We start from the raw sequence: 9,825 nt of genomic DNA, 5'->3' as shown, positions 1-9,825 counted from the left end.
CCCCGACTTGAAAAGCTTCTCGTTACAATTAGATATATACAGATATATTGTGCCGGGAAGTATTTCATGCCGGGGGTCATCTCAAAATGTTTATTTATTTTTTAATCTTTAATCCTCGCAATAACATGAGGGCCTGTGGTATTAAGTCTATGCATTAATCATTTAGTTAACATTAAGGTTGATGAATACTGTAGGTACAATGTATCAAGCCCCCGTCTTGGTATTGTTGGAATATGGCTAAAAGTGGCGTAAAATCACACACTCACTGATGAATCTCTAGCAGCCCTATGAATTAGCCTCTGTGTCACCCAGCCGGTGTGCATTGAATCGTTAATATGTTTGTGTATTCTTATTGTTATGGTCCCATTTTGTGAAACAGTAATATACTGTAATATACTGTAATATACATGTCGGGAAGTACTGTTTCAGATGTTCAAGCTCATTGTATATCTTTTTCACAAAGTGAATACCAATCAAGGTGTTATAACCCTCGGGTTATTTATGAACATCGTCATCTTCATTACCGTTTATACTTTTGAAATACAATTCGCTCTACCACCATGTATAGTGCAATCGGAGATAATCTACAATGTACATATTCGAGTCTCCTTGCATGCTGTAATGAAGAATACATTTGACCTGAACGATTACAGTTTTTTTTATTACAGTTCTGGATACCGGTGGACTTTATTACACTATTCATGGTAGTACAGCGAACTGGATTTTTTTCTAAGATGGCAAATTTATTCGTACCGACAATAAATCAAAGGAGGCAGAAAAACGACCGTGTCTGTGATCTAAATAAACAATTGTCGTTCAGGACTGACGCGCTGTTCTAATTCTACTAACGCGTCTGAGGACGGTTGTAGTGGGTGAGTTAAGGACAGTTGTAGTGGATGAGCCAAGGACAGTTGTAGTGGGTGAGTCAAGGACAGTTGTAGTGGGTGAGTCAAGGACGGTTGTAGTGAGTGGGTCGAGGACGGTTGTAGTGAGTGACTCAAGAACGGTTGTAGTGAGTGGGTCAAGAACGGTTGTAGTGAGTGAGTTAAGGACGGACGTAGTGTGTAAATCAAGGACGGGTGTAGTGTTTGAATCAAGGACGGTTGTAGTGAGTGAGTCGAGGACAGTTGTAGTAAATGAGTCAAGAACGGTTGTAGTGAGAGAAGTCAAGGACGGTTGTAGAAAGTAAATCAAGAATGGTTGTAGTGTGTGAATCAAGGACGATTGTAGCGTGTGAATCAAGGACGTTTGTAGTGAGTCCAGAACGGTTGTAGTGAGTGAGTCAATGACGGTTGTAGTGAGTGAGTCAAGGACGGTTGTAGTGAGTGAGTCAAAGACGGTTGGAGTATGGTTTTACGCATCATTAAGAAATATTCCAACAATGTCAAGGCGAGGAAACGGGAAATGAGTTTTGTACTCACGTGGGGAGTCGAACCCGGGTTTTCGGCGTGACGAGTTGTAAGGACTGTTACGATCTTTCACAACATTATGCAAGTCAAGCAGTCTTGGGATGGCTGTCATTGTCGCCACTGAAAGCCAGATTCTGAAGCTTGACCACACTTGTTGCTTGGCAACTATTGTTATCACTGACTTCATAGCTGATACCATGTCTATTGTGTTTCATCCAACAACTGTAACTGCACTGTCAATGGAACGTTCACTACGACTATGACGACTATATGTCCTGGAATGCTTTTGCAGTTATTTGTAGTGGACTGGTTTTAATCAGCGAACAGAAGCATTTTGGTTCATCTTGTTTGCCCAGTCGACTTGATACAAGCCTTCCTTTGAATATATGAGTATGGGTACGAGGGGCGTTCAATAAGTTATGCCCCTGACCCACTTCCCGTAGCAGTAGAGCAATGAAACTTGGCACACTTATTAGTCTTTCCCTACATAGGAACCACCCAAAGTAATGCATTTTTCACATCTTTTGGTGCAGTTCTGGAAACCGTTTTTGTAGAACACCCCATTTTGGTCCTCAAACCGCAAAGTGACTTCAGAAATCAAGGCTGCATCATCTGGGAAACGCTTTCCTTTCAAAAACAACTTCAAGTTTCTTTCATTTCATCAAACGTTTCCCGTGGTGTGCGTCCTTTCAAATATAAAAACCGTATCGCAGCGCGACACTCAACTAATCTGAAAAGACAATAAATTCAGAGCTCAAATTAGCCACATTACCCATGGAGATATCATTCAAATCACATGCAAATTTTTAGCTAAACCTGACAACTGGAAGTGGGTCAGGGGCATTATTTATTGAACGCCCCTCGTATTTCCTATTGTCCTTCGTTTGGCTGACACTCACTTCTATACCGTTAAGTAATGCAGAACCATGAACAAAATGAGGTATATGCTTTAAACTGTGTAAATCCTGACTTTGGACATGCCTCACAAGACAGTCTCCATGTCAATTTAAACAAATATGAGCAAAATTGCGCAATGAGATTCTGTCCCCGGATTTGACTATATTGGGTGCTTCCAGATTCCTTAAGTCTACATCACTGTTAGTTTTTACCCATTGGTCAACATGAGCCCACCTGCTTCTTGTACTATCAACTCTACTTCCTTGCCCCAAAGACAGATGCAGTTGGAACACAGATCTAGAACTTATGGCAACCATGCCTCAAACATCCTGTTTGGTTCTGGGCGTTAACACACCTATCTGAAAATGAACGGTTGATTGAAACGGAATTTGCTATCAACTTCGTTGCTATAGACGCTGTGGCTTTTACCGTAGGCGTCCAACTTGTCACCCCCAACACATATATATTACCATTAATACGGATATCCCACCTAATTTCAGCATTATTGTGAGTATTACAACACAACTTCAGCATTACCACCCATGCCGATATGTTCCGAAAAATGATTCACTCTGCAAGTCCTATAAGTCGACATCATCCCCCAAGATGCTGGTTGTTTGTCTTTTTCTGCATTTACTTGGAATATGATGAAATGAAAAATATCGGTTGTGTTTAAAAAGATATTGATGCGAAATTTATTTGCATATTGCATTTTATTAACAAAAACGTGTTTTGGGTGTCTCATTGATGAATTTTAAAATTTATAGCGGTGTTCAAAATGTTTGCGAAGAACAGTAACTCGCGTCATCGTTGTGACGTCATTAACTGGTACCCTGTCTATAAACAAAATACCAGCGCCATAACTACAGAGAATAAGCACCGGTTTATATGAGGTCACAACCGTAACCAAGATGAGAGAAAGTTAACAAACAGGGTTCATTCAAATTTTGGGGGTATATCAGAAAACTAAACGGGAAGTCTACTGCATTGCTGAACATTGGAAGACTGGACAGAGTAAACTTGTTTTTGTTTATCATGGCCCATCAATCTTATTTCGAGACATATTATCTGTTTGTTAGGTTGCTGCTAGATGTGTAGGTGCATTCACGATTATGATTCAACCAATTTCAGCGCAAATGAGGATTTGGGATACAGGATCAAAGTACTGTTACTACATCATTTCAGGGCCTCATATAATACAGGATAAGATTCATTTAATGGTATTGTAACCTGTTATTGATGTCATTTGTCTAGTTCTGGATGTGCATTTTGGACTCGTATGTAACTCAAATACAGCCATTGAGTAACTCACTGGACAAGATCGTCAGTCCTACAACTGAGACTAGTCATGTTTTCAACAAAAAAATAGCATTACCCAACCTTATTCACCAAACAAATAAATAGTTGATTCCGAAAAACTATAACTGGTTTCCACAAACAACTCATTTTCCATGCCTTATGTAACATTTACGTTACTCTTGATCATACTTTTGATATTATTGTTTGACTATGTGTCCATAAGCGTAGGGAAATATTGTGCTTGAAATTGTCAGTGTTTTGAATGCACATTTTCACCTTTGCCAGCACTTTTTGTAGGATTTTTCTTCACTGTTTCAGACATGTCAATCTACTCCACAAGCACCAGGGGGCAGTGCACACCCTATATCAATGATCTGGTCAAATTTGTCAAACTCAACATACGAGAACCAGAAGGTACTACCTGCTGCATGATATCAGGAATATGATTCAAGCTTATGACAAAAATTGCTGAAAAGGGGTAAAATTCCATCCACTTATTGTCTAAGAACACCAGTTAGTGTCAGATTCTGACTTTTGAAATATATGCATCATGTTTATTAAGTTTACATATACAGTCGTGCCCCATTTACACTTGTGTTTTTATTGAAATTGTCCGGATAAGCGAATTTTCGGATATCTGAATCACGGGCCATATGTATAAGATAATATCCACAGGACGAAAACAGTTAGCAATTGTCTTTTCGCTCACAGCTGTCCAGGCTTGCTTGATCATCCGGATTAATTAATTATAGTGACCAAAAAATTGACATGCCTCAAAATTAACTCAGTGTCACCTTGCTACTCAGAGGTAATTAATCTTTTCACGCTTCAAAGTCCGCCGACTTCTTTGTTACGGCACACGAGGCCCTCGGTAATCACGTGTGTAAACATACAGGTGCTCAGCCATCCGGATATACGAGACAAAAATGTACAAAGGTTAGTGTTTTGTCTGTGAAAATGACCGTACGGTTATGGAAACCAGATTTCCGGATATGTGAGTAATTTTACAACATTGTGAATTCGTTTTAAGGAATTTTCGTTCGGAAGGCGAGTTTTCCGGATATCTGAGGTTTGGATAAATGAGACATGACTGTATATATAATACTGAGATAAAGAAAACTGCAAACCAGGAAATCTCATTCTGTTGGTGCAATGGACTTGATGCCAATGATATGTTGAATAGGTCATATTTTACACTGTTTGCTCTGGTTTCAGTCCAGCCATTTATGTGCAAGAAGGTATGGATGCGGAACAGCAATCATCTGGTGGAAGAGAGGAAGAACCACTTGTGGAAGAAGCACTACTACCGCAGACAAGACAATTTGTCTCGAGGATACCACTCAGTGCCATGGGAGCCTTTCCAAACTATGGGAGGCGAGCTTGTGATTGATACAGGCCAGCTCCTCATGCAAACACTCTCTCATGTACTAGGGAATAAGGTCAGTGAAAGAATTTAAATAAGTTTTAGTGGAGAATGTCCTGGAATATTTAATATTTTTCATGATTTGTACCTGCCCTGATGTCAGACTTCCTGTCTTTTCTTTATGTAATAAGGATAGCTTCTGACTATGACCATGTACACAGACAACCTCCATTATATATTAGATTACAGACATCAATCATTCCAAAACAGCCATGCATATATGACCTTCATTGTAAAAAAGAGGAAAGTAGAGTCCAAATGATTATCTATCTATCATGCCTAAAAAATTGTTTGCAGGAACTCAGAAAGCACTCTCACCTATATATGGAAAACCAGGACATCCTTCCACCTGTAGAAAACCCACCACATGAGGTGAGTTCCTGGAATGAATGAGGCACATTGCATATCTTAACACACAATGGCCATACAAATTCATTAATGTCATTGGATCTTGAGAATTTAAAATATCAGGGATTTATTTGGACCAGTCTAAGTAAACTTATCCTCAGTACCTTTCGATACACTCCACCACTGAGTCTAACAAAACCTTATGGGAGGTCGCGTCAGGTAACCTTTGAGGCTGACCAATCAGAACACAGCTTACCAAATCGCGAAAGTGGACATTCGCACATACCTTTTGAAGTTTTTATCTCGAAAACGTTCGTACCCGAACGATTCCGAATAGTATTTAGCTTACGCTCGCTTCCAGTTGATGCACACGGCGTACGTACAACCATGACAACGGTGAGTAAACAGACGCTGAAAATAGGGTTTTTGGCAATATTCAAGGATGTTATCTCGCGGAAATATTAGCTTATGGTAACTATGTCAACATACACCCCAAAGCGTATATACTGCAGGTCAAATAACTGTGTCATATGCATATTTTTGTTTGTGGAGACATCTGCGTCAGTGTCTTGAATATTTTGAAAGTCCCTCCGATCCCTAAATAGTAGCCGTTGTCTGATTGGTTAAATCTATTTAACCGTCTCGCGTTTGATTGGATGGCCATTTGTCGCTCAAAGGTTACCTGACGCGACCTTCTGCTAGGTTTTGTTAGACTCAATGGTGGAGTGTAGCGAAATACACTGAGACTAAGTTTACTTAGACTGTATTTGGACCTACTCACCGGCAGATATTTGGTCCCCAGTGTGGAATAAATTACAGTAAACATTCCTAATTTTGGCATGTAAAAAATCCAGTGCCTCAGGAATTATTTAAAAATATTTAATTTAAAATTATTTTAAAAGAACAAATTTTGAACATTATCACAAATCTTTTCCTAGTTTGCCTGCCAAATGCATTTTGTTTGGACTCTAAGTCCATGAATATGCTCCCAGTGTCTCATCCCAGATGATACTCAGGGGCTCCATTCATAAGGTAACCTTTACTAAGGTTGACCTGAACTTCCATTCTTTAACACTGCACAATTTTTATCTTTGTGACTTACGATCACCTTAGTGCTTTGTGAAAAGAGACCCATTTTGTTACAGTGGTTGAGAGAGTGTATATATAAGTTATAATATCTGTACCACAACAGTGTTGTCCTATATCCTCAGCTATCCCTGACTCTGATGCTTTAATCATGGTGATGTTACTTACTGCAGTGTAGCCAGACATCCATTCACTGATTATTATTCACTACAAATATTTGGACATTCTTTTTGAAACTGTCCATTTTATCATTATGATGTTGTTGTTCCAGAGCATGTCATCAGAGAGTGTTGAAGCCAGCAAGTTTTCACGAGCAGGTTTTGAAGATATCATGGAGGCTGTCCAGATTACCCGGGCCCGCATTGCAGCTGTAAGAGCTGGGCTTCCTTATGAGGAACATGTTCGTCTCATTGAGGTGGGTAATACCAAGTAAAGAGCTGATATTTATGAAAATTGCTAATTTGTAATATTGGTGCCAATGAAAACAAAAGCTTTAAGGACTTCTTCAAGTGCTGGTTTTCACTTTCCCATACCGTATGTACAATAGTAATAATAATATTTTTGTCAACATTTATGATTTGGAATGCTAAGAGTGCCAACATGACAAAAGAAGGTAGAGGTATGTGTAAAAGAATAGAAAAAAGTAGAACAAGGAAATAGACAGATTTAAAGGCTGGCAAGTAAGAGTCTAGCTTGAGGTCTGGAGGGAGTGAGATCTGTAAGGGTGCGGATGAATAGAATGCTCTTGGCCCAAATGATTTAAGCTTGTACATTATAAGTGACATACGAAAGGAGTTGGCCATTGTTCAGTGGTAAGGTACTGAAGTTAATTTTATGGGCCTGGGCCTAGATTTTCGAAGCTCTCTTAGCGTTAAGTAAAGATAGTCGTAAGTGCCATACATTAAAGGTCACATGCAACGTAAAACACAACTTTGCAGATTCTGATACCTTTGGGTATGCACTTACCGAAACAAATCATGAAAAGTGCCAATTCAGTTTATAAAGTTGAAAAAAATGCGATGAAAAAAAAGCCCACGAAATTCCCCCCAGCGCTGGGGGGAAAACTGGTTTCAACAGCTGTGCTGCGCTGCGCCCATAACGCATGCGCAGTGAATAGGTTCGCAGAGCTTGAAACAATATGCATGCTCGGAGTATGAGGTCATGAGCAGTAGTCTAATCTTGGTTGTGTACACAAACAAGTAAATAATCTACTCGTTACATAAACAAGCTTGTTGATTGTAGTAAGCAGCCTCTGTCGCAGAGAAAGCTCAATGTCTGGTTTATTGACACCTGTATGTCTGCCTGCCTGTCTGCTAAAGACAATATGCAATAGACAGCTTCAATCATTGACCACATGCAATTTGAACTTAATACCTATCAGGCTATACGCCATAAACAAAATAAATTGATTTATGACTTGTGCACCCGAGTCCAGTCTCTACCAGATTATGTAATTCTGCCAGATTATGTAATTAGGTAGGTGTGATACTTGTACACATGACAAGTTTTTATGTCTGTGGGTTGCAAACAAACTACAGCCATTTTTTCGGATGATTGGATTTGACTGAAACTGGTGCAAACTCTTTCAAGTCCTGTCTTGTACTTGGACGAATGACACTTTCCAGTCATGCAATATTTCACCATCTCTGCTGAGATCATTTTTGATTTGATCGAACTCAAATTCAGAGAATGTGTATTTACAAAACCCAGCATCTCTATATACATTCTCTAGGGATAACAACTTCTTCTAGTGTAAATGATTTTGTTTGACAACGGTATATGAATCAATACTGAAACGATGCATCAAGTACAATAAAAGAAGTTGTTATCCACAAAGAATCTTACTTTCTTGTGACTAGTCATACTTATAAAAGGCCCATCAAACAGATCATCTTTCTGTACACACAATGACCCCTCAGCGTATCAGCAAATGAACCAGCCAATCGGAAGTCGTCGTTACCCTTGAGTGCACAGCCACCCGCTATGACTGGGTTCGGTCTCCCGAGGGCTTCGTTTCAAGGGAAGTAGACCCAAGTACGAAATATTGCACTTTTGAATCGCGATTGTACGCGTATAATTTTGTTTATTTTGTTTTTTAACAAGCAGCAATGTATATTAGATGTCATGAATATGATAATTGTGTTTTAATTATGTTTGATTTTTTGGTTGCATGTGACCTTTAACATTAATTTACATGACTTTCCTAGCGCTAAGAGAGTTTCATATATGGCTGGGGGCATATAGGGTTACCCTCTGAGTCCATCCATCCATTGGTATGAAACAAAGAATGTACCCTGTCCACTTCTGCACAAAAATGACTTTATGGAATTTATTTAGAATACACATATGCTTCATAGGGACTTTAAAGGTGTGTATCTCATATACTGAATTTGTGTTTTATTTATTTTTCCAATTTTAATGCTGTTTTACCTCATATAAATTTTGTTGAATATACTGTATTAGGGGATGAAATCTATCCACTTCTCTACAAAAGCAGCGCAACAGACTCTGAATTGATTGTGCTTCTACATGTGTTTCATTGGGACTCTAAAGGTGTACATCTCATGCCTTGTTCATCGATTTTCTTAATTTTGTCACTTCTACAGATGTTTGAACTTAGTTAAATTTGGTTCCATTCATCTTTATTAACTATTTTATTAACTTCTCCTCTAAAACCACTTCACAAAACTCATTTCGCTTACATGTGTCTTTTATAGAGACTCTAAAGGTGTGCATCTCATATTTTGTGTTTGTATTTTATAGTTTTTTGTATGTTTAGAGAAATTTGAACCTAGATACATTTTCTTGAAATTCTCTATGATGATGAAGCAGGGGATTATTAGTCTATCCACTTCTCCACAAAAAAACAACTCAACAGAATTGATTAAGCTTATACATATGTTTTATTGGAACTCGAAAGGTCTTCGTGAATTTCGTTCAGCTATTGACCTCTATATGATAATAGGTTGTGTTATTTAACCCCTCAACACACTGTTTTTAGTGTTCTCAAGTACTTCAGTAGGACCCTGAATGTGAACCCTAAACTTTTAACCTGCCATATTGAATATGTTCCAGAATATGCCAAAGCGTACCACGTAGCTTTTACAGCAATCTATGGCATTTACTTGCCTCCACAGTGATATTGCTATTGCTACTTTATTGACCCTTGTACCATGAGCCTTAGACCAAAGCTTAGTCTCTAGATATATATAATTTTGATACTAACAAACAAACCAATTTTAACTGAAAAGGAGCCCCAGGGAGACTAGGGATTCAGAACCTAAGGAAATCTAGACTTGCTTCATTTAAAGCTTTAGCACTGCAGAGAAGGCTTGGCAGTAGGCAAAATAATGTGTTTCAGGG

The 9,825-nt window shown here is 38.8% G+C and overlaps 2 protein-coding genes across 2 annotated transcripts in view; one reads left to right on the top strand and one right to left on the bottom strand.

Annotated features, from left to right (window-relative positions):
• LOC137277575 (V-type proton ATPase subunit H-like) overlaps positions 1-9,825 on the bottom strand; it is a 100,676-nt gene that overhangs the window by 12,150 nt on the left and 78,701 nt on the right. The gene's annotated exons all lie outside the window — the stretch shown is intronic.
• Positions 1-9,825, top strand: part of LOC137279268 (uncharacterized) — a 33,237-nt gene that overhangs the window by 9,459 nt on the left and 13,953 nt on the right. The window contains exons 2-5 of the mRNA XM_067811775.1: positions 3,924-4,019; positions 4,821-5,044; positions 5,326-5,400; positions 6,734-6,877. Coding sequence (XP_067667876.1) covers positions 3,926-4,019; positions 4,821-5,044; positions 5,326-5,400; positions 6,734-6,877 — 537 coding nt within the window. The 5' untranslated portion in view covers positions 3,924-3,925. The remainder of the gene's footprint in view (positions 1-3,923; positions 4,020-4,820; positions 5,045-5,325; positions 5,401-6,733; positions 6,878-9,825) is intronic.

The sequence above is a fragment of the Haliotis asinina genome, chromosome 3 (assembly GCF_037392515.1).
Source record: "Haliotis asinina isolate JCU_RB_2024 chromosome 3, JCU_Hal_asi_v2, whole genome shotgun sequence".
Lineage (NCBI taxonomy): Eukaryota > Metazoa > Mollusca > Gastropoda > Lepetellida > Haliotidae > Haliotis > Haliotis asinina.
The sequence above is the reverse complement of the archived record's forward strand: the minus strand, read 5'-3'. Positions and strand labels throughout refer to the sequence as shown.